Raw genomic sequence first — 22204 nt, forward strand, 5'->3', positions numbered from 1 at the left:
TCTTAATAATCTGAATTGGAATTAGGGGGGTAGACAAGGGTGAAGTTTGGATGGTTAAACAGGGTGGTTATTTGGCAAAGTCAACATTTCTTATTTTATATTAAAAATAAAATCAAGATTATTAATTTGCAAGACCTTGACATTCACACCATTGAAAAGTTCCGCGTACTGGGCGCCTTATCTAAAAACCAGAACTGCCTCCATGCCTTCAGCTTTATACATGCCCGCTTTAGTAATCTGCCTTCTTAATATTTGCAAACCCGCTTGGCAAAACTATAAATAAAGCATATCTAAACGCTTATAAGTTGATTTTTATTATAGACCTCTATGTAAGTATCTTAAGCTGATGAGAGATTCCCGCTGCCACTGCCGGCGCCCTTTTTGGTGGGCCGATAAGCAATCACATAGCGCTGGGCCACCGGCAAGGGTTCGGCATAGCCGTTCATGTACGACGAGTCCTCGAAGAGCACCTCGTAGTCCTCGGTGGCGGTCTGCGGCAGGCGGTGCACAATGGCCTTGTAGAAGCAGGTGGTCTGCGGATACAGAGCCATGACCACAGTGTCCTTGGGAAACAGGGCGTGGCCATCGGTCTCTGGATTGGCCCGCATCAGAGGCAGCGGGATAACCTTCCGCTTGCTCAGCACATGGCGATCCTTCTGCTCCTCGTCAATGTCGATCACGTCGTATTTGTTCTGGCGATGCAGAAACTGCACCACTTCCGCCAGGATCCAGTTCTCCTCCTCATCGATTCCCTTGGCTAGGGCTGCCACATTGTCGCCAACCTGAAAAATAATAAAAGGTAATTAATTTAGATAAAAACAGAAGAAAATTCTGGTTGAAAATAATATTTTAAAAACGCACAATTATGAAAAAAAAACCGTAATTAACATTAGATTAATTTAAAAACTTAAAAAAATGACTCTTATTAGAATCTTTTTGAGAACTAAGGAATCTTTAACCGATTTGAAAATATCTGATATACTTTACTACATATACACACAAAAGAAAACTTGGTAAAATCAACTGTTATAATTGTCAAACAGTCCCTAACCACAAAAAATTGTCACAACTAATTAAATAGTTACCTACTTTCCAGGGAACGTAACTGTTATAAGTTTTATTTTAAAAATCACACTTTAACAGTTATTTTCTGATTTGTAAAGTAAAACTCAAAGAATAACTGTTATTTTTTGAGTTTTATAATAAAAGTTGACAAATAACAGTTATTCGTCGTCATCAAAAATAAAACTCAAACTTGATTTATGGCGATTTTGTGGGTAAACAAAATTTTAAAAAAATATAGGAATAAAATATGCGCGGTTGCCTTTTTTAACAAATTTTTAGTAAGTTATAAAAAGCACGGGTATCATGTTTTTTTTAATTATTTCATTTTTTCAAAAATGTCAAGGGAATAACTGTTATTCATAAAAATCAAAAAATAACAGTTATTTTTTGAGTTTTATTATAAAAATCAAAAAATAAAAATCATTACGGATTTGTAAACTACAATGGCTAATAAAAATTGTGGTGTATTTAAAAAATTTTTAGGACCCTTCTAAGTGCGTGATTTTTTTGTATGAAAAATTTACAATAACAGTTACTTTCACATCAACAAATACACACAATTAGCAAAGACACACACCTAGTTAATTGGTATAATTGACAATTTTTTGTGGTTGGTTCCTGTTTGACAATTTATTTTTTGTGTGTAGGAATTGGCAATTTTTGAGACCCACCTTGGCCACATAGTTACCCTCGGCGGGAATGGCTCCACATAGAGCCGGTGCCCTTTCTCCCAGTTTTCCCACGAATAAAGGCAGTGTTTGGGCGGACAATTGTACCATTTTCATGAGGGCTCCTCGTCGAATGGCCTCCTTGTTTCCAGCATTTCGAGCTGTTATGGAGATAATGATATATTCAGTTTATAAAACATGTTTCCAACCCACCTTGAATACGCCTCTCGTTGCGAATACTGCGAATCTCATGGATTTTGGCCAGAGCAGCGCGAATTGTGGCCTCCTCCTGGGCAGCCTCCATTAAACTGGCCTTCAGCAGGGGTTTCACCTTCTGATTGGTGGCATGGAGCGATCGCACCAGGCTGGAAATGGAGTTCTCCGCCCGACGACGCTCCTCGTCCACAATGTGAATGTGCTGTTGAATATCCTTCAGGCGATCCTGCAGAAAAATGGTTGCAAAAATATTACAATAAGGCATAAGAACCCCAATATGTTATGCATTTTCACCTGAATCTGTTGAGCTGCACTTTCTGCAGTTAGTGGCATCTTGCTAGTGCTTAATTAAAGTTAAATAAATAAGGTATTTGGCAATTTGTTATTTTGTGCAATAAAAATAAACAAAAACATCAAGCCGACAACGCGTTAGTGTTTTTTGCTCATGCGATAAGCCAGAATTATTGCTTACTTTTTTCCTAGATGTATTTTTTACATCTAGTATTATTTTAACTAACATTAATTTTAACAGAATGTAATTAGTCATGTAAAATGTAGTTAGAAGCTTGTATGTAGTTACGTAGGAAATTCAAAAGAAAACAAAGATAAACAAATATAAAAACAATGAATAATAAAACAATGATAGAGCCTTTTATTATAAGTGAAGTTTATTGTTTTATTTTATTTTACATATTGTATTCGCTTTTTACATTAGTGATGGTCCAAAATGCGCCTAACAGCACGCGGATAACGCTGTCTTCACGTGGCTGGCATTATTTAGGTGATTTTCTGCGCGTCAGTACATCCACACTAGCTTTCCCTTCTTTTCCATCGCGTTTCCGTAAGTGTGCTCCGCGTTTTTCCCCTAGATTTTGGTTTTAATTGTAAAATCTCTATTTGCAGCTAGGAATTCCAGTGTGCGAAAAACGTAGGTGGCCAAAACACAATCGTAGCCATGGAAACACCGGCGAATGCTGGGTTTTTTTTATCTAGCAGTGGAGCTCAGTGTATTAAGCGCATCATACAAATAGTAATGGAGAATATTTTCTGTTTTCATGTGCCTCCTCGGATAACCGGAACAGCTTAAGATGGCCAAGTCCAAGAACCACACAAATCACAACCAGAACAAGAAGGCCCATCGCAATGGCATCAAGCGCCCGCTGCGCAAGCGCCACGAGAGCACCCTGGGTGTAAGTATTTGGAAATATCTCAAGTAAACCCGGTTGATAACCAACCTCTCTGTTCCCTCCACCAACCAGATGGATGTGAAGTTCCTGATCAACCAGCGTTACGCCCGCAAGGGAAACCTGTCCCGCGAGGAGTCCGTGAAGAAGTACAACGAGCGCATCGCTGCCCAGCAGGGCAAGCCCAAGCCCGTCACTTTGTAGATGATTGGCCCGATTTTGGATCATTAAAGGACAAATCAGTTTAACAAACATCCGTCTTTATTTGTGTGCTCACTCTAGTAGTAGATGCTCAGCACCTTGTGGAAGGGAATGTGCTCCAAATCGGCATTGTGCTGACGCCGGTAGTCCCACAGATACTGATCGATCACAATGGAGTTCACGTTGTCGAGCGAGATTTCGGTGTGCTGCTCCTTGAGTATCTTGACCACAGCATCCCTCACTTGTTCTATGATGTATATGGATGCGCCGCGTATCTCCACCTCGCGTGGATCGCCGTTCTCCAGAATGGTATCCGACTTGAGGAACTCCATTAGCTCGTTGGTGTACTCCAAACTGCCAAAGTGCACTAGGACCTGGGGAATCCGATAGTCGGCAAACATGGTGATCTGATCGATGTCCTCGAAGTAGCCAAGTCCTTGTCCTCTGTAGCAGGACCACACGTCGCCCACCAGGATTTGGGCTCGCTTCAAGATGGAAACTCTCTGCCCAGCGAATTCCGCTTCGTCGCGGAAGCAGGGAAACTCCTCAACCATGAGATTCAGCAGGCGCACCGCTGATTTGTCCGCCTTTTTGATGACATTTTCGAAACTACCTTCGTACTTTTCGATTAAAACTTTTCCCACTTCGTGAAGCGACTCCAGGCGCTTTTGGATCAGGGGAATCTCGGTTTCCCCATCGTCAGAACGGAAGATGCTCTCCAGCGTCTTGAGATCAATCTCGGAATAGAACTTGGGATTAATCACATCCACGTTTTCTTTAATGGCTCTTTTAACAGCGGCACATAGAGCAAAGTACCCGGTGTAGCCATCGACTTTATATTTGGTGTAGTTATCTGTGGGGGGGATTACTCTTGAAGATAAGAGATGCTATGTTATATATTTCCCTATTTACTCACTGGGTGTCCAGAAGCAAAAGTTGAGGGTGTCCAGCACAAAAACCCAATCGGCTGCCAGATTTGAGTTGGGATTAGGATGCAATTCATGCTGCGAAAAGTTCTCCACAGCGATGCGCTTTTCCTTTAGGCCTTTTACGATCTCCTGGGTTAGTTTTTCAATGCCGGCGGGCAGAACACGAACATGTTTGGCGTGCTCTACGATATGGGCTCCAGATTCCCTAGGATTTAGCTTGCCTCCACACATTTTAAGCGTATTATCAAACTTTTTAATTGATATGTCGCGACTTTTGGCGCTGCAACAGGCGTTTGGTATATTTAGGAGATTTCCTACCCGCGACCATCTGGCAACGCCGCCAGGGCTGGAGAGTCTCAAAAATAGTTTCGGCTGGGTGGCAACCCTAAAAAGACACATGAAGGAGCTGCGAATTTCGCTCGTCGCTCGTGAAATAAAATACGCAAATAATAGTTAGATGGCAGCTGTATTCCGCCAAACTGCCGCCTGTTTAGTGTAACCTATTGTGTAATGAATAATTACTGAAAAGCGGGTGAAGAAAGCCCTAGCAAAAGTGCCGTTCGTTGCTCAAACCGAAAACTCTTCAATTTGTTCGTGTGACACTTTGTTGTTGTGAATGCACTGGAAATATTTATGTTACTCAAGGATTACTAAAGTGACGAAAGTTCTTTGTGCCGTTGAAGAAAAAGATTTTATCGACGTTTCAGTTGGCACCCGCACGCACACACCGAGACACCCGCACCCACACAGATACGGCTACGCGGATACAGATACATATACAGATACACGTGCGCTCAGCTGTTAATGAATGCTGCTCAGCTGTCGTTTGTTTTCATTCCGCTTTGAGATCCAGATCCCCGAATATCCCGATCCGGATTCGCAGATATATATGCCCTTGATCCAGACCACAGGTGAGCTCATCCGGTTCCAGCCCGATCCGAAGATTCTGCTATATCATACACGCTTAATTTTAATTTATAGTCACGACTGAATACGATAATTATAGAGTACAGTACAGTACAGTATGGTATTGTAGTGACCCATAAGTAGCCTCAAAATGTGCTAATAACTTGTGCACTGAAATAGTTGATTTATTCTCCATTGTATTCGCTCATGAGTTTCCCACACACCGACGTATATAGTAGTTTACATAAATAAACTTAGAGACCTAGAACTTGCAATACACACACTTACAGTATAGCCGCATTTATTTTTATAATAATAATATTCTATTCCGAAACCCCCAAACCCCTTCCCGTCCCGTCCATACTTTCGCTTTCATCTAGAAATCGTCATCAGTTTAATTTAGTTATTTGTTTACTTTTGAAGGGAGCGCTATCGGCTATAGGTTCACTTTTTTATAAAAAAAAACTCTTTCGCCAGTAATCTGTCATAATACCCTGCGTGCTCGAAAGTAAGGCACTCTTTATCTTTCCCCTTATCGCGCACTCCATATTTTTTATCCTCAGAGTGACGAGGTAGCTTAAAAGCGATCAGGACACACAATTTCAATACATCATCGTCAATTGTTGTCGACCCATCAAATTGAATGTGCTAATTTGAACTGATCGTGTATTGATTTCTATATTTTTCCACAACGATCTTGTCAAGCGATGGAGTCCAAATCTAAATCTGCAAAGGTACTTGAGATCTTCTTTAACCAACCGCCTCACAATTATATGCTAATTTGCGAGATCAACCAGACATTTGGCAATCATTGATCGCACCTGATTTCATCGAGTGAAGTGTCTCAGTTTGTTTTCGTATCGTTCCGACACCTGACGCGAAGCTGCAAAAATATAGTGAAAAATCGGGAATATGGTTGAAAGTGTTCCGGTGTATTCCATTTCGCATTTCATGGAATCGCGTCTAGCAATCTCAGCAAATGGCGACAGACGCATCTCGAATTCCCAAGTGAGTGTGTCTCCAAATAAACAATGATATAGTGAAGACCGAGTCCAAAGTGAATAACAAGAAGAAACTCTATTCTCCGTATACCCAAAGAAATGACTCCCTTACTCATAGTATAGTACTTATAGTACTCCAATACTCATAGTGTTATTACTCATTAAAACACAAATCATTATTGTGTTTAAATTACACTTGTAATTGGCAAAACATTAAAAAAAAAGTTGAACAAATTTTTATTACACTGTTTTATGCCTTTGTAAAAGTGTTTAAAGTGCCCAATCAATTGTTTGATTAGATTACTGCTCTAATCCGTATTGATAGTCTAATAACCAATCAAAATATTTTGTTCCTTCTTCGAGCTAAAAAGTAATTTTGGAAATAAATTCAGTTTTCTCTACCTTTGATATTGATAGTAATATCTTATTTAACAAAGCTTAAGCCCTTTTAATTTAATCTATGTTCTGATCTCGTAAGGCTTAATTCATGAGAATGTTGAAGAATTGATTTTATACAACAAAATTAATTGATTAGAATAAATTGCCCATTTTTTGTCCACTTCTGGTTATCCCTCAATGCCTTTTAATACAATGTAAAACCTTAATTTTGGTTCCAATTTGACTGAACTGATTAGAATTCTAAAACCTGAAACATTTGAAGACCTAATCGCCAAATTTAGGTTTAAAAGCTTTTACCAAGTTTTTATCAATTATGAATTTAAATTGAAATATTACCCTTTTTTAAAAATTTGATTTTGTTGCTAAATTAAAAAAATAGATACACACAAAAAAATTTGCTTGGTAAAATTGACCAACAAAGATAGTTACGTAACTATTAAAATAGTTACGTGTATTTTGTTTTTGCTTTGGGTTTGTGTCTTTGCTAATTGTGTGTATTTTGTTGTTGTGAAATGACTATTTACTTAGTAGAATTGACAATTTTGCTGGTTGGGGCCTGTTTGACAATTATTACAGTTGATTTTACTAAGTTTTTTTTTTGTGTGTAGACTTGCTTATGAAGTATTTTCCGGCCATTCTGTAAATATTTTTGGGAGTAATATACCTTTTCTGTGAGCTCGCAAGACCTTCCCTGACTAATCATTACCAAGTAATTTGAAGGAAAGCCTCGGAATTTTGATTATTTAAGCAAGGGTATTGAACGCTTCGGTGGCTCTTTGTCCAGTTTTGCTTTTGTTTTCATTGCGACATCGCCCACATTCGCGCATCACGTGTGTGTCTGGGCACACACGCCTAGTTTGATAAACACCGTTATTTTTGGGGTTTCAGTTTCTCATTTTATCAAAAAGCTGAAATACAAAAAAAAGTAGAACAAAGGAGAACCAGGAGAGCGATTGACGAGCATTCGTTTCTCTTTCTGCGCCAGCGGTTTCGCTTCCAGTTCCATTTAGTTTTCCAGCAGAGCGCGCCGCGTGCGCTCCTCTAATCGGTGTGTTTTCTATAATATTTCAAATAGATTGTAATCTCGGTTTTTGCCAATTTGCCTATAGTCAGCATATAATATATCTGCCAATCGGTGCGGTGTTTTTCGCTCGGAGATGCCCAGTTTTGTGTGAGCCCCAAAGGGGGAAGCAAATATTTGTGCTGTAAAACTGATATAAAAGATAAAGGTGTTCTGGAGTTACCTCATTGTTAACCGTTTGTAATCGTTATAAAAATGCGTCGCACACCCAAACTTCACCTTGTGGGCCGCGCCTACTCGGAGATGTCGCCCCTGAATCCGGATCCTCTGCAGGAATCCCCGACCACAAGCAATGCTGGACAGGATCGGCGGGTCGATCAGGGCGGCTACGGCAGCATCTTCCCCTTCGGACTCCTTCGCGGCTCCTTTGGCCGAGGTGGTAATCCCAGCCAGGTGGGTTCAGGTTCAGGTTCCGGTTCAGCCGAGCTTAGAGGGCACGCATATGTTACGTATAACGGCGATTGCTTATCGGATACTCCTCTATACGTTTGCAGAAGCAGATTGTTTAACCGATAACGCAAACGGCTTTCCATCTGTTTGTTTTATCGTCTCCATTAGTCGCGGCGCCCCGAATCGCCCACACCCTTCCATATAAAGATATATTACCCGCAGGTGTATGTAGAAATCAAAACTACTTTCGACTGTCGAAGCTCCATAAAATCTACATACAATCTACATGGCTCAATCTCGAAAGTATGCTTGCCTTTGTTTAAACGACGAGCTGCTTTGAAAGTCTATTACGAAATACAAAAAAGGAGTTCAAAGTACTTGACTAATTTCTCATAACAGTTCAAAATTTGTATATCCTTTGATCTATACAATAATTTTTAGGGTCATCTTGAAGTATTAAAAATCCTCGATCCCTTTTAGAATTTTTAAAGTACCCCTCATTCCCTACAAGTTACCAAATATCTTTGATGATTACCGAATCTGCTCATCCCTTTCCGGTGTGAATCTCACTTCTATTTGACTTTGTGGGAAATAAAAAGGCAATTAACACGATAATCATTGTGTGTTGTCTTTTGTTTATAAGGAAGCGGTTATATACAGGCTAGTATCCATTGCTTATCCGAGTTATCTGGCTATCAGGGCTGTTTGCCCAATTAATGAAAACTAAATAGAGAGCGGATCGTTTGGTGCCCGTCGCCAGGGCATTTATATGATGCTTCCATGCAAAGTGCGGACAGTTAACTGGCGGCACTCGATGCCCGACGTTCGTTCGGCGGTTCCAAATAAAAGGCGTATATAGTATATCTCTTCCATCGATTGCAAGGCGGCCTTCAAGACGGAACTGAGCGGCGAGAGTTTGGCGAAGATGTTCAAGTCCCGCCTAAAATCGAACCCGGGTGGGAGTGAGGTGTGTGTTCCCCCCGAAACCGCGATAAGTGTTGTGCAGTTAGGAACTTTATAGTCGAGATGCGCTCCTTTCCTATCAGCTATCAGCAAAACTGGTCACAGATATCACAAGTGATAGATAGAAAGACCCGCTGTTATCCAACTGTTGTCAGTTGCCGAGTATTAGGTAATATCAGCCTGTCCACCCTTCTCTTCAAGGCAATCCCGATTCAAAGCCGCCTTGATGGACAGGCCTTCCATTCAGGTCCACCCCAATCCCTCAATCCCCCATGAAATTGCATCAATCAGTCAATTGTGATTCATTTAGGGAATCGCTTTCATTGCTCTTCCATTCAGTCAGCTTTAATTAGAGCAAGACATGTCAGTCATTAACAATCCATAAAGCTAAACTGCCGTAGAGCGCAGAGCTTTCTTAGCGATTTAAGTCACGTAAATAATGATATACTAACTAAGCCACGTCCTAGATAAACGAGAGCACTAAGGCATCTCGCGATTGTCACCTGAAACACATAGATACCATAAAAGCCCCAGATCAGCAGTCATGCCGAAAGATGGTCACTCACGTAAGCCAGCAAAGAAGGAGGCACCCAACTCCGAGTCCACAACACCCACCACTCCAGCCACATCAGCATCGCCCAGTGCATCGCCCAGTAGAACCGCTGGCCACTCGACGATCGGAGCTCTGGTGAGCAATCTGCACCACCATGACGTCCAATCGCTGCACCAACCACTGCTGGAGAGCGAGGAGCGAGTGATTGCGCCCACGGGTAACCACAGGAATCCCCGCCAGCTGGCACGGGGCTATGGAACCGAAAGGAAGCCCACCAGTTCCCTGCCCCGTTTCGTGATCGACATCGAGGAGGAGACGGATGCGGCGGTGGCTGCGGCGGAGGAGGGCAAGGGCAGTCCCAGTCCCAGCCAGGAGCACAGCCAGGAGCACGACCAGGAGCACTCCAACCAAAGTCCCTCCCGCCGTTTCAGTCACTTCAATCTGGCCCTGCGTCGCTTCTCCCACATCCATGCCCACGTAAATGCCGATTATCCTGGCTAAGTTGGTGTTGTAACCCTGTTGCTCTGCCGCTTGTTGGATCCTAACCCCTGAGATTGGCCTAACCCATTTGTACATAGATACCAATACCACTACACAGCATACAATCGCATCGCACACAACTGGGAGTTTGTAACGAAAAAAAACCTGTATGGGTCGCGTGCACTGGATCTAAAAATAAACCTTCTAGTTGCAGTCGCTTCTTCTTTTCCCGACTTTGGTTAACTGCTTCGCTCTGTGCCACTAATGCGCCAAGAATGGTCTTTCTTTCTTTTACTCTTCCACTCTGCTCGCACTTTTGAGACTGGTGCTTTTGTAAACAGTGGCGGGCACCCAAATATATACCAGTTTTAGCACATCACATAGAAATTAAGTCGATGAATCTAAACCACTCTAAAAACACTCTGTTGCGTTAACAAAGTACTCACAAGGCACTTTTTCTAGCTACAAAATAATGTAAGAATATATTTATAAAAAACAATACAGGTTTTGTATTACAAATCACTAGAGAGGTACCCTTAGTTAAACCTTTAGAAATTAAAATGAATTTTTTAAATTATATTTAAATTTGCAAATTGTTTCAAAAAAGTATCGAAAAGGATACGCATTGTAATAGATCTTTGTACGAAAAGGTATATGGTTCAAGATAGTAAAATTAAAACTTTTTAATTTTTTTTATCAGAAGTCTTATGTTTTAAATACCTAACTTAATCATCTTGATTTCATATAGGGTTCGAAAAGTGCAATATCATTTCTTTGTACAACAGTTATTAAAACGAGAAATTACCAATATTTCACCAATCAATTTAAATAACTTTTACATATACAGGGATTTTCCCTACAAACCTAAACTATTAATTTTCCGGATGCTGTAAGGGCACTTGGCCTGATGTTCTTCTGGACTGTGATTCCGTTGACGCAGCGAATCTTAACCCATTACTACAAGCTCCGGACGATGAGAATCCATTAAGCGAACTCGAGTGACGTGCGACTCAATTGCAGGCACTCGAGAGTTGAGTTGGAAAACAAACATACAAATTGGCAATCGTTCATTAAACGTCTTCATCTTATCGATCGCCTTCTGTCACTGTCGCAAGTACTTCTGGTACTCGCACTTCGGTATAACCTAATCTGCCGAAGTGTGGCTTAATTATCACAAGTAACAGATACTGTACACGCCCAGTAATTTAACTCTAGAATTAATTAATCGACTAAGGCCAAAGGATACGCTGTGCAATAAACTAATGGAACCAATAAACCCAACAGCGGCCTTCTTCTAAGCATAAATTCAAGTGAAACTCTTTACGCAAGGCAGTGTAAAAATAACCAGACTCGATGTAGTGACCACAAAACCTGGTCAATCAGTCTTTGTGCAACGCTCGTGGCAGCAGGAGCGGCTAAAACAGCCATAGCTCCCAAATCGGCAAACACGTTTCGAGTGGCCAATTACTATATTTGCGGCACGAAACCACCAAAATCATACATTACCCGCCCGTATCTCCACCACCACCACCCACCGACTCAGCACATCGAGTGTAATCGGGCTGAAAAAGCGATGCTCGCTTCGGGTTGCGTGTAAACTTAATTTCTCACTGTCCGCTAACAAAACGCTTGATAAGATGGCTCAGACGTCAACGGGCCACTAAGGCAGCAGGTTGCATCGCGACGGCAAAAAGAGAAACAAGAAAAGCGCGCAGTGTATTCGTTGCCACAAAGCCCAGAAGTCAAATACCCACAGGAATTAATTTGTCAATTAATTTGCAGTGCGCAAAAAAGCAAACAGCGGAATAGTAAAAACAAAAAAAAAAACTATACGAGAAAATGCAGAAATATTATGCACATACTGGCACTTAATTAAAGTGTGACTAGCGGAGAACCAGTGATCTTTGGCAGACCAAGGCGGAGAATGCCGAGTTCCGCCAGCTTGACGCACGTACAAAAGCCCATAAATAAAGCCAAATAAATTACAAATTTATCAAAATCAAAACTGGAGACTGTTGAACGAGTATCAGCTGACAAAATGAAACTATCAAAGAGCTTTGACGAATTGATACTGAACGCCTCGCGTTTGAGCTTGAATAACTTGCGATCTCCGGCGAAGAAAAAGGGGAAAAATGTAAAGTATTCAAGAGTAACTAGCAAACGATGATTACATTAGTGATACCTATAAGTTTTACGACTAAGAAGTGTCTTAAAATATAAATATACAAATATACCCATATCTCAGCACATAACTCTTCCAAAGTAGAAAGGAAATACCGATGGTTAAGAGATAAAATTATAAATAAACATATTCCAGACTAATAAAACTTACTCACGCCGTCTACTTGCAGTCGTAAATCGGAGCTATCTGACTAATCTCATTTCTATCTATTCTTTTCGGCCAGACAACTCCCTACTGATACGCAATTATTCGATTCGTTCTAGGGTGCTTAAAAAAACAGCAATTAGATCTTATGTTAGATCTACTCAGCGGTAACTGTGTTTACCATTCCGTATTTAGTATTTACTGTACCGTTTTGCTTCCCTTCGTTATGCCCGAGTGCATTTTAACACCTTCGAATGAAACCCAAACCCAAACCCACGGCGAAGGCGAAATAATCAAAATCTGTATACAGCAAGACCGACTTGCCGCCTAGCCAATAAACCAAAATGTTTATGTTCGATTGATCCAATAAAGACTGAAGGTTCCACACAAATTAATTAGAATAAGCAAATAAATTAAAGCCAAGCCACTGCAATGCGTGAGAGATGGTGGTTGGCAATTGTTCAAATAACAAATACGGCAATCTGTGACGTTATCGTTAAGCTGTGCGATTACCCGACTAGATGAATATCTATTTGACCAGGGACTACGAGATCAGACGTTTAGATATCATGGATTTTCGCGTGTCTTGCCGCTGAGATACGAGTCCCAGGAAATACCCTTTGATATTTTTAGAAAATTCCCATATAACCTTCCTTGGTATACTGATTTCTTGGAGAACCGTATTTCACAATTACCCATCGATGATTTTTGGTGGTGGCTTTTATAACCCACGTTATTTATTTATTGGCAATAAAGTTCGATGACTGAATCATGGACCTGTGGATAACTAACCATTATTTAGCACTAAGATAAACAATTTCTGTATGTGTAAGAATAATTACTTCCCAATGTTGTGGTTCCTTTGACTTTAAGTTAAGCATGCGAAATGTTAAACTCTGACCTCTGGAGGCAACGGAAGTCTCTACCCCTTGTATTTCCCCCACAAAATGTTACAACATTTTTAAATATGACTTATGGTTTCTGTCTTTTAATTGCTTCCTAACACGAATAACTGGTACAAGTTTTTGCTAAAAGCCCAACAGTTTTTATTTGCATGCTGTTCGGTTCGATTATTAATTGAGAACAAATTGTGCAAATGTTTGGAAACCCACTAATTATTAAATTCTTTACTCAGAACATAAATCGCTACGGAGACTCCATGGGTTCGCTGGGACATCGCGCCTTGTTGCAGTACATCGATAATAATGATATTTCCGGTCTGCGCGCTATTTTGGACAGCCGACATCTCACCATCGATGATCGGGATGAGGTGAGTCTTTATAAGCGAGATCGGTAAGAGAACTCTAGGCTACAAAGTTTCTTTTTGCTTTAACTTGTATTATAATAATGGAATATCACATTAAAGTAATGGAATATTAAATTATAACAATGGAATATTATATTACAATAATGAAACTTTCCGAATATCTTATATTATAATAATGGAATATTATATTATAATAATGAAACTATCAAAATATCTTCCAGAATGCCACCACAGTGTTGATGGTAGTTGCCGGACGTGGTCTTACTGCCTTTGTCCGGGAATTCCTGGCCCGTGGAGCCGATGTTCAGGCGGAGGACCTGGATAACTGGACGGCACTGCTTTGTGCCTCCCGGAATGGACACTTTGATGTGGTCCAACTGCTGCTAGACCATGGAGCCGAGGTGGAGCATCGCGATATGGTGGGTCTGATCCTTGATATTCGTTTCTGAATCTAGCTAACCATTAAATATTTTCCCAGGGTGGCTGGACCAGTTTGATGTGGGCAGCCTACCGAGGACACACGGAACTGGTGAGACTCCTTCTGGACAAAGGAGCCGATGGCAATGCCCATGGTAACTACCACCTGGGCGCCCTGTTGTGGGCGGCGGGGCGTGGCTACAAGGACATCGTGGAGCTGCTCGTGCAACGCGGCGCTAAAGTGAATGTGGGTGATAAGTACGGAACCACGGCCCTGGTTTGGGCCTGCCGACGAGGAAATGTGGAGATTGTGGATACTCTGGTCAAGGCTGGAGCCAATGTGGACACTGCGGGCATGTATTCGTGGACACCGCTCCTGGTGGCAGCCGCCGGTGGCCACACGGATTGCGTTAGCTCCATTCTCGAGAAGAAACCCAATGTAAATGCCTTGGACAAGGACGGAATGACCGCCCTGTGCATAGCCAGTCGCGAGGGTTTCCAGGATATAGCCGCCTCCCTTATAGCGGCCGGTGCCTACATAAATATCCAGGACCGTGGAGCAGATACACCCCTCATCCATGCCGTGAAGGCGGGACATCGCACAGTGGTGGAGGCTCTGCTCAAGAAGCATGCCGATGTGGATATTCAGGGAAAGGATCGCAAGACGGCCATTTACACCGCCGTGGAGAAGGGACACACGCCGATTGTTAAACTACTGCTGGCCACCAATCCCGACCTGGAATCCGCCACCAAGGATGGTGATACTCCGCTGCTGAGAGCTGTGCGCAATCGTAACCTGGAGATTGTGCACCTGCTGCTCGACCGAAAGGCCAAGGTGACGGCCAGCGACAAGAGAGGCGACACTTGCCTGCACATTGCGATGCGGGCGAGGAGCAAGGCGATTGTGGAGGCTCTCCTGCGGAATCCCAAGCACAGCCAGCTACTGTACCGGGCCAACAAGGCGGGGGAGACGCCCTACAATTTGGACTCCCTGCACCAGAAGACCATATTGGGTCAAGTTTTCGGCGCCAGGCGGCTGAATACCAACGAGGATTCCGAGGGAATGCTGGGCTACGAACTCTATTCCTCCGCCTTGGCGGATGTGCTCAGTGAGCCAACTTTAACCACTCCTATAACCGTTGGACTCTATGCCAAGTGGGGCAGTGGAAAGAGTTTCCTCCTGAATAAGCTGCGCGACGAGATGAACAACTTTGCCCGCCAGTGGGCGGAACCCCCGATCCGAACCAGCGGCCTGCTCTTCATCGTCTGCCTGCACTTGGCCCTGCTGATTGGAACGATTGTGGGTCTGAGCACCAAGTCAGCGGTGGTTGGCGTCTCCGCCGGCGTGGGATTCATGCTGCTCACCTATCTGCTCCTGGCGGCCGTGAGATACTGCAACTATCAGATGGACATGCAGTGGGCCTACTCGGTTCAACATGGTCTGGAGAAGAGGATCACGCGGTTGCGTTTGATTCTTCAGGTGGCCTTTTGCCATCCGCCAGGACCCCAGTCGGATTCACAGGCCAAACCGGTGCGGTTTCACTTTGCCGAGGCCAATAGCGCCTCGCCCACCGGCGACGGGGCAGTGGCCCACATGCTGGCCGCCCTCCTGGACGCCATCGAATCTCACTACGGCTGGCTGGCCACGCGACTGTATCGAGCCTTTCGTCCCAAGTGCTTGAAGGTGGACGTCGGCTGGCGTTGGCGTCGCATGTGCTGCATCCCCATCGTGCTGATCTTTGAACTGGCTCTGGTTACTTTAATCACTGGCATCTCGCTGATAGTGGCCTACTTCACCTTTTCCGATGTGTCGGCGGAGGAGAGGGAACAGATACTCGTGGGACTCTATGTGATTGCCGCCGTAATGGGCACGCTCATCTGCACGCATCTCCATGTGCTGGCCAAGGTGTTTGTATCCCTGTTCACCTCGCACATTCGAGTGCTGAAGAGAGCGGTTCGATCTAGCGAGTCTGCTCCGTTGACCATGCTGGGAGCGGAGGTGGCCGTGATGACGGACATGGTCAAGTGTCTGGATGCATTCACCACCCAGCAGAGTCGCCTGGTGGGCGTGATTGATGCTTTGGATTCTTGCGACACGGAGAGGATTTTAACCCTCTTGAATGCCGTGCAAACGTTGCTTTCTTCACCCAACCGACCATTTGTGCTGCTCATTTCAGTGGATCCGCATGTGATTGCCAAGGCGGCGGAGGCGAATAGTCGACGGCTGTTCACGGAGGGCGGAATTGGAGGACATGACTTCCTCAGGAACTTGGTTCATCTCCCAGTTTACCTACAAAACTCCGGACTGCGGAAGGTGCAGCGAGCGCAGATGACGGCGCTGCTGTTCAAGCGAAGTGGCGGAGGAGATTACCAGACTGACGATGGTCCGACATTGGGTCACTCTGTGTCCGCTCGCCGGCTGTCCAACGCCTCGGAGATCATCTCGAGCCAGGAGAAGCTACGCGCACCCGCCCGCGGAGGCGGCGGCAAGAAGCTGCGTCTCTCCGAATCCGTGGCCAGCTCAACGGGCTCCAACCTGCACCGCCTGGGCCAGAATCCGCAGACGGTGCTCGACTTATCCAGGATTGTGCTCACAGATGACTACTTCAGCGATGTGAATCCGCGAAGCATGCGCCGCCTGATGAATGTGATCTACATCACGGTGCGCCTGCTCAAGGCCTTCCAGATTGATTTCAGCTGGTATCGCCTGAGTTCCTGGATAAATCTCACGGAGCAGTGGCCCCTGAGGGCGAGCATGATAGTGCTGCATCACGATCAGTTCATGGATGGCAATGCGGATGAGAGTGTGTCGCTGCAAAGCGTTTATGAGAAGTAAAGGTTTTATTTTTATGATAATAACTGAATCTAATATGTCTTCTTAATCCCTATAGACTTCGTCCAAAACTCGCTTACTTAAGAGAGGCTGCTCCTCTGCTGGAGTTGGATCGCGATGAACGAAAGTTGGACGCCTTCCTGCAGCTGCACAAATCAGATCTACTTGTGGCGGATCTGCGCATCTTTCTGCCCTTCACCATTAACCTGGATCCTTACTTAAGGAAGGTCTTAAAGGGTGAGTAGTTAAACTAGAGTTCGAAGAAAGGAACTAAATAAAAATACTTTCACAGAGGACCAGCAAACCATCGAGGACGAGGGCTCCCTAGTGATACAGACGAGGCCCAGCGTCTCCAATACCATGCGTCAATTCCCAGCGCCCACCACCTACGTGCCTTCGCCGCAGGCCTATCCACCCTACCAAATGTTCCAGAACGAGTATCCTGCCAACGAGCTGCGCTCCAGGAATCTCAGCACGAGCACGGAGCCCGTAACTCCACTGATTAACTCACCAAGTGATTCGTTTGGTGTAAGTTATATATTCTTTAATATAAAGGAGAACATGATTATAAATTTTATATTCGATTTATTACAGGACGACATCTTGCAAACCAAGCTGACTGACTTGACCGTGGAGGGAGTCATCAGCCTGCTGGAGCGAATTGAGGATTTGAAGCCTGCGTTGGCCAAACTGGCGCCTGTGCTGCGCGAGAATGCGGTCAATGGACGTGTGCTGAAGCACTGTGATATGCCGGATCTGAAATCGGTATAAGTTATAACTGAAACCCTTTAGTTTACCTATTAAATGGCATCTTACTGACAGGTTCTGGGCCTGAGCTTCGGCCACTGGGAGCTGTTCCGCCTGCTGATCACCACTTTGCGGGAATGCGAGCGTCTGCCCAGGAAGCAGCCACGTCAGCAGCAGCAGCCGGCCGCCCTGGAGGCTCCGTCGAATGTCCCGATGATCAAGGACGTGACGGATGCCCTGATGCAGCCGCCCAGAGAGTCCTTGTCGCGAAAGAACTCCGTTAGCCATATGGAGAAGCAGGTAAGATGAGCCCTCTGGAGGTTGGGATTGCTTTTAGGATCGGGCAGCAGCTCTAACTCATGTGCTTTGATCTATTCTTATTCCGACCATTTTAACAAACCGAAACGAAATGCAGTCAAAAGTGCATGACTACGAGTATTTGCAGGTAAAGCTGAGACACTTAACGACACAGACTGAAACCCAAAATTCCAAGCCCACATTTGTGCAAAAACCCCCATAACAAATCGAATAAGAATGTAGATCCCTAAACTAATATAGGTTGTTTATTGATTAGGTTACGCTGGAGGAGCAGATGATCTGCGGCACCCTGCAGACTCTCAACGAGGAGGCCTACGAGGATGTGGCCAGCAGCGAGCGACCGAGTCCCACAGGTGAGATGTTGGCGGCAGCCGCACAACTGCAATTAGCACCCATCCGCGAGTCCTCCGAGTTCGGATCGCCATCCGAAGATCAGCAGCACTACGGGGTCAAGATAAGCAACAATAACAACAACAACAATCAGTACTTGCATGCGGAATACAACCGGAGCATTAGCTCGCATTCCCTGCAGAGCCTAAGCACTCTGGTGGGTGCTCCAGGTGGTGGTGGCCTGCACCTGGGCAATGGTAACGATCTTAGCGGTAGCACGCTCGACCTAATGCATGTAGAGTCGGTCTTTGGTGGTGGTGGTTATCATCGGGCTTCGCGCCAAATCTCGATTAGCAGCGAGCTGCTGCACGAGTCCAGTTCCCTGCCCATGGTGGTGGTCATTCCCAATGCCTCCGGCGAACAGGCCTACGACGACACCAAGCTGTGAGAGGTCCTCAAGCGGCGGATGCACCCCTCGCAACCCTTACAACTAATCCAAGCTGCATGGGGTTGAGTCGTTCTTAACTTTTAAAGTCTGACAAACTGAACCATTTCGAACGCTGGACCAATGTATCAAACCAAAACCAAAACCAATAGCATATCATCCGAAACATGATTTTATTATTTGATTTACTCTTGCTTTGGCTTGGCCTTGATCCGGCCAGTATTATCTACAATTACTAATATTTGAGTTGTGCGATTACTAAATCATTCCAATTGTTATATGCCGAAGATTAGTTATTAATTATTTGCCACAAAAACAAACAAACACACCCACCCACACACAAAGTACATTTAAAATTGTTAATCGCCCACGAAACATGAACAACTAACCTAACCGAATGGTATTCTAATCATACCCCCAACTAAATCCTATGTCTATCAAATAAATGATAAATCTTATGAACAACTCGTTGCCTCTTGCATTTTATTCAGCTTTCTATCTGTGTTTTGTGTTCCGCCTTTAACCTCTGTTCTGACCTGAGTTAATTGGTTGCTTTTATTCACCGGGATATCACCTAGCACGGCTGGAAATCCCCCGCCCGAATCCCTGACTAAATCTCCCTCATCCGTATGATTTTTTAGAACTCGACACGCCGAGCGCCGGAGCCGCAATGACGATGCCATTGCTGGGCTCCTCGGGCTCCTCCATCCAACCACCGACAGGTCGGGATTCCATTTTGAAGCAGCAGGGAAGCGTCAAGGCCGACAAGCGGGTATCGATCCAACAGGCGGCGACCAATAATAACAACAATCCTAGTACCAAGCTAAATGTCGAATATGTTTCCGAGCGTCAGGAAGCCAGCAAGCGCCTGACAACCAAGCCGCCACCAGGTGAGGTTTCCTAAATCGCAATCCAAAAACTATTACTTATAAAGTTTCAATTACAGGACCCCGTCCCGCCTCGCTGATCATCACCAGAAACGATTCCAACTCACAGTTCCAGCTGCTGCGCTCGTCCTCGGTGGACTACGATGATGTGGAGGCTCAGGAGCACCGAACCACGATAAGAACCACCCTGTTGGAGCAACAGGAGGAGGAGGAATCAGCACCGTTCGTGTTTACCGTGCGCAAATGATACAATCTTCTCTACTAGGTGAAACCAGCCAAACGAGAATGGCCATTTAGTGCCAGCTACGCTTAGTTACAAATTAGTTATAATGCTATAATTAACTAGCCAATAACCAGAGGACTTTGTGGGAACTCTGACTTTTGGGTTACACAATGATATAGCGCTAGGAAAAGACACTTTGTTAGCAAGTCTTGGTTGTAAACCACCTTAGAGTTTACTACCTGTTGCAAATGTACGATGCATGTGCATATGTGTATTTATTAATTGTATAGAGAAAGTGAGAATACATTGAGCGAGATGACTTACAAATCTAAACGTGATTAATATATGTAAAGCCGTTTAAACGAGAGATTTATAGGCACTTGTGGGGATTAAAGCAATTACAATTTGTGATTCCTTTATGGAATTAAAGGAAGGCATCATTTGGCATACTTATTTGGTTTACAGAAATTCTGGAAATTGTTATTAATGATGGGCAGCCGCTCGAGAGATGGCCAGAACCGGTTTCAAAGCCTTGTACAGTTCGCCAGCCACGGCGGGGCTGGGCAGCTTCTTGTAGATCTCCTGCAGGGCCAACATCACATTGGACTGGTGCTGGGTCAGATTCATTGGATCGAATGAGGGGTGCTCCCAAAAGGCCCCCTTCTGGTTGCTTTCCAGGCGAACCTGGGTGCCCTCATCCCGGGTGGCGGTCCTGCGTTCCGTTTGGGTTGCAGCATTCTTGTAGAGCGTCGCCGTGCCATCTTCCTCCGTTGGTGCCAATCCCTGTTCCAGCTTCTCTTTCTTCAGCTTCAGAATGCGCTGCGATGGTTTTGCTGTACTCTGGATCTGCTTGAGGCGCGCCACATCGATGCCCAGCAGGCGGAGCAGCTTCCCAGTGGCCTGGGGCACTCCTTGCAAGCCCCATTTTGCCAAATCGATTCGGGTTCCGGGCGTGGAATTGAACTCGTAGACCACATTCATGTTGTTGCAAATGGGCGAGGGATTCTCGAAGCAATCCTGGTTCCTAAAGGATTCGTTAACGGGCAGTTTGCAGATAGTGTCCACCATGTGGAACTCCTCCGCCACCTCCTTGTTGGCCCTCTTCTCGAACAGTTCCAGCACCAATTCGGCCCGTGCTATGGCCAGATTGCGCTTGTCCGCCTTGGACAGATTGTCAGTGTTCAGTTCGTTCTTCGGCGGCGGACGCTCGGCGAGATTGGAGAAGCTAACCGGTCGGATGTACTTCTCGTCGGGACGAACTGGAATGTAGTCCAACTCCTCATCCGGCTTTTCGGCCTTGATGCGATGCTTGCGTCCACGACGATCGCGATCATCGCGATCATCACGGTGTCTTCTCTTCTTCTCACTATCCTCCTCCGAACTCCCGCTACGCTTTCGCTTCTTGGACTCCTCCTGATCCCTGCTCGAGCGATGGGAGCGATCCTTCTTGTGCTTCTTTTTCTTCTTCTTCTCCCGGCTGTCCTCTTCCCGGGCTTCCTTGCTCTCCTGCTCGCTCAGCTCTTTGAGGATCTGGCGTTGCTTTTCATAAAGTTCTTTCTCGGTCACCAAAGCGTCTTCTTGGATCGCATCGAATGACGCTACACCTTGGGTTTCCTCTGGCAGAAGCTCCTTGGAAGCCTCGAGGCTGCACAAATCCATGTCGTCCAGGTTTTCCCGGCTCGAAAAATGACTGGGAAGTCCATCGACCTCTTGTTTCACTTCTGGCTTAACGTCGCCCGGGAAATTCGAGGTCGCCGGAGGTTCCGCATCGAAAGGTTCATTCAGCAAGGCGTCTAGCATTTCGTTTTCACGATCAATTTTGAGCATCGGCTCAACCTTGGGTTCAATGGGTTCCAGAGTGGATTCAACATTGGGTTCAATGGATTCTAGAGGCACTACAGTGGGTTCAGTGAATTCCAGAGGCTCAACATTGGATTCAATGAATTCTTGAGGCTCAGCCTTCGGTTCGATGGGTCCTAGTGGCTCATCTAGATGTGCGCCCGGAGTCGGAGGCGCCGAGAGGTGGGCATGGGCGCTATCCTCCGGGTCACTGTCCCATCCTGATCCGGACATCGGAATTTCGGCCGCAAATGCATGTGGCGGAGTGTCGCCTGTACTTTCCCGGAGCGGCGTGGCCTCATCCTCGTTAATGCCACCTTCCTGCTCGATTTCGATTTTCACTTCTTGCTTGATCGGCGGATCCATGTCAATTACTTCTAAAATGCTTCGATCGAAATCGTTTCCATAAATGAAACTGGAAACCTTTGAATTTTTCCCACCCGGTTTGCTGAGATTGCACTGCTAGAGATGGCACATTGACATGTAAGAATATTTATTTATTAAACTGAATAGCAATAAAAAAAAATTTTCAAATT

General features: G+C 44.8%; 5 protein-coding genes across 14 annotated transcripts; 2 read left to right on the forward strand and 3 right to left on the reverse strand.

Moving 5' to 3' along the window:
• Nucleotides 1-291: 291 nt before the first annotated feature.
• On the reverse strand, nucleotides 292-2386 carry Sgf29 (SAGA-associated factor 29). The gene is made up of 4 exons (XM_017152330.3): nucleotides 2244-2386; nucleotides 1947-2175; nucleotides 1737-1894; nucleotides 292-782 (listed from the first exon to the last, which is right to left on the reverse strand). The coding sequence occupies exons 1-4, from the start codon at nucleotides 2280-2282 to the stop codon at nucleotides 339-341; spliced, it is 870 nt and encodes a 289-aa protein (XP_017007819.1). The 5' UTR covers nucleotides 2283-2386; the 3' UTR covers nucleotides 292-338.
• Nucleotides 2387-2771: 385 nt separating this feature from the next.
• RpL29 (ribosomal protein L29) lies at nucleotides 2772-3385 on the forward strand. Its single transcript, XM_017152360.2, has 4 exons — nucleotides 2772-2790; nucleotides 2853-2877; nucleotides 3032-3139; nucleotides 3209-3385. Exons 3-4 carry the CDS (start codon nucleotides 3038-3040, stop codon nucleotides 3335-3337), a joined length of 231 nt encoding a protein of 76 aa, XP_017007849.1. The 5' UTR covers nucleotides 2772-2790; nucleotides 2853-2877; nucleotides 3032-3037; the 3' UTR covers nucleotides 3338-3385.
• On the reverse strand, nucleotides 3377-4662 carry LOC108064716 (queuosine 5'-phosphate N-glycosylase/hydrolase). The gene is made up of 2 exons (XM_017152359.3): nucleotides 4251-4662; nucleotides 3377-4187 (listed from the first exon to the last, which is right to left on the reverse strand). Exons 1-2 carry the CDS (start codon nucleotides 4660-4662, stop codon nucleotides 3412-3414), a joined length of 1188 nt encoding a protein of 395 aa, XP_017007848.3. The 3' UTR covers nucleotides 3377-3411.
• Nucleotides 4663-5034: 372 nt separating this feature from the next.
• On the forward strand, nucleotides 5035-20156 carry Arms (Ankyrin repeat-rich membrane spanning). 10 transcript variants are annotated; one of them, XM_070213566.1, is made up of 12 exons: nucleotides 5037-5174; nucleotides 9471-10033; nucleotides 13498-13632; nucleotides 13851-14048; nucleotides 14108-16878; nucleotides 16938-17116; nucleotides 17172-17407; nucleotides 17474-17644; nucleotides 17702-17926; nucleotides 18201-18531; nucleotides 19361-19609; nucleotides 19666-20156. In XM_070213566.1, exons 2-12 carry the CDS (start codon nucleotides 9548-9550, stop codon nucleotides 19851-19853), a joined length of 5169 nt encoding a protein of 1722 aa, XP_070069667.1. In that variant the 5' UTR covers nucleotides 5037-5174; nucleotides 9471-9547; the 3' UTR covers nucleotides 19854-20156. The 10 variants fall into 10 exon arrangements, with proteins under 10 accessions (XP_070069671.1, XP_070069667.1, XP_017007838.2 ...); XM_017152349.3 differs by having other exon boundaries at nucleotides 18201-18297; XM_070213570.1 differs by lacking the exon at nucleotides 9471-10033 and having other exon boundaries at nucleotides 5035-5174.
• Panx (Panoramix) lies at nucleotides 20081-22141 on the reverse strand. The gene has a single exon (XM_070213572.1). The coding sequence runs from the start codon at nucleotides 22032-22034 to the stop codon at nucleotides 20313-20315; it is 1722 nt and encodes a 573-aa protein (XP_070069673.1). The 5' UTR covers nucleotides 22035-22141; the 3' UTR covers nucleotides 20081-20312.
• Between the last annotated feature and the right edge of the window lie 63 nt (nucleotides 22142-22204).

The sequence above is a fragment of the Drosophila takahashii genome, chromosome 2R (assembly GCF_030179915.1).
Source record: "Drosophila takahashii strain IR98-3 E-12201 chromosome 2R, DtakHiC1v2, whole genome shotgun sequence".
Lineage (NCBI taxonomy): Eukaryota > Metazoa > Arthropoda > Insecta > Diptera > Drosophilidae > Drosophila > Drosophila takahashii.

Excerpts from the sequence above, each read along its gene's own strand:
- Sgf29 (XM_017152330.3), bottom strand. The coding sequence starts at position 2,282 with ATGCCACTAACTGCAGAAAGTGCAGCTCAACAGATTCAG. Across the intron at positions 2,176-2,243 it reads GTGCAGCTCAACAGATTCAG|GATCGCCTGAAGGATATTCA; the intron begins GTGAAAATGCAT and ends ATTTTTCTGCAG. Across the intron at positions 1,895-1,946 it reads CAACGAGAGGCGTATTCAAG|CTCGAAATGCTGGAAACAAG; the intron begins GTGGGTTGGAAA and ends TCTCCATAACAG.
- RpL29 (XM_017152360.2), top strand. The coding sequence starts at position 3,038 with ATGGCCAAGTCCAAGAACCACACAAATCACAACCAGAACAAGAAGGCC. Across the intron at positions 3,140-3,208 it reads GCCACGAGAGCACCCTGGGT|ATGGATGTGAAGTTCCTGAT; the intron begins GTAAGTATTTGG and ends TCCACCAACCAG.
- LOC108064716 (XM_017152359.3), bottom strand. The coding sequence starts at position 4,662 with ATGTGTCTTTTTAGGGTTGCCACCCAGCCGAAACTATTTTTGAGACTC. Across the intron at positions 4,188-4,250 it reads CTTTTGCTTCTGGACACCCA|ATAACTACACCAAATATAAA; the intron begins GTGAGTAAATAG and ends TCCCCCCCACAG.
- Arms (XM_070213566.1), top strand. The coding sequence starts at position 9,548 with ATGCCGAAAGATGGTCACTCACGTAAGCCAGCAAAGAAGGAGGCACCC. Across the intron at positions 14,049-14,107 it reads AGGTGGAGCATCGCGATATG|GGTGGCTGGACCAGTTTGAT; the intron begins GTGGGTCTGATC and ends ATATTTTCCCAG. Across the intron at positions 18,532-19,360 it reads TGGCCTGCACCTGGGCAATG|AACTCGACACGCCGAGCGCC; the intron begins GTAACGATCTTA and ends ATGATTTTTTAG.
- Panx (XM_070213572.1), bottom strand. The coding sequence starts at position 22,034 with ATGGATCCGCCGATCAAGCAAGAAGTGAAAATCGAAATCGAGCAGGAA.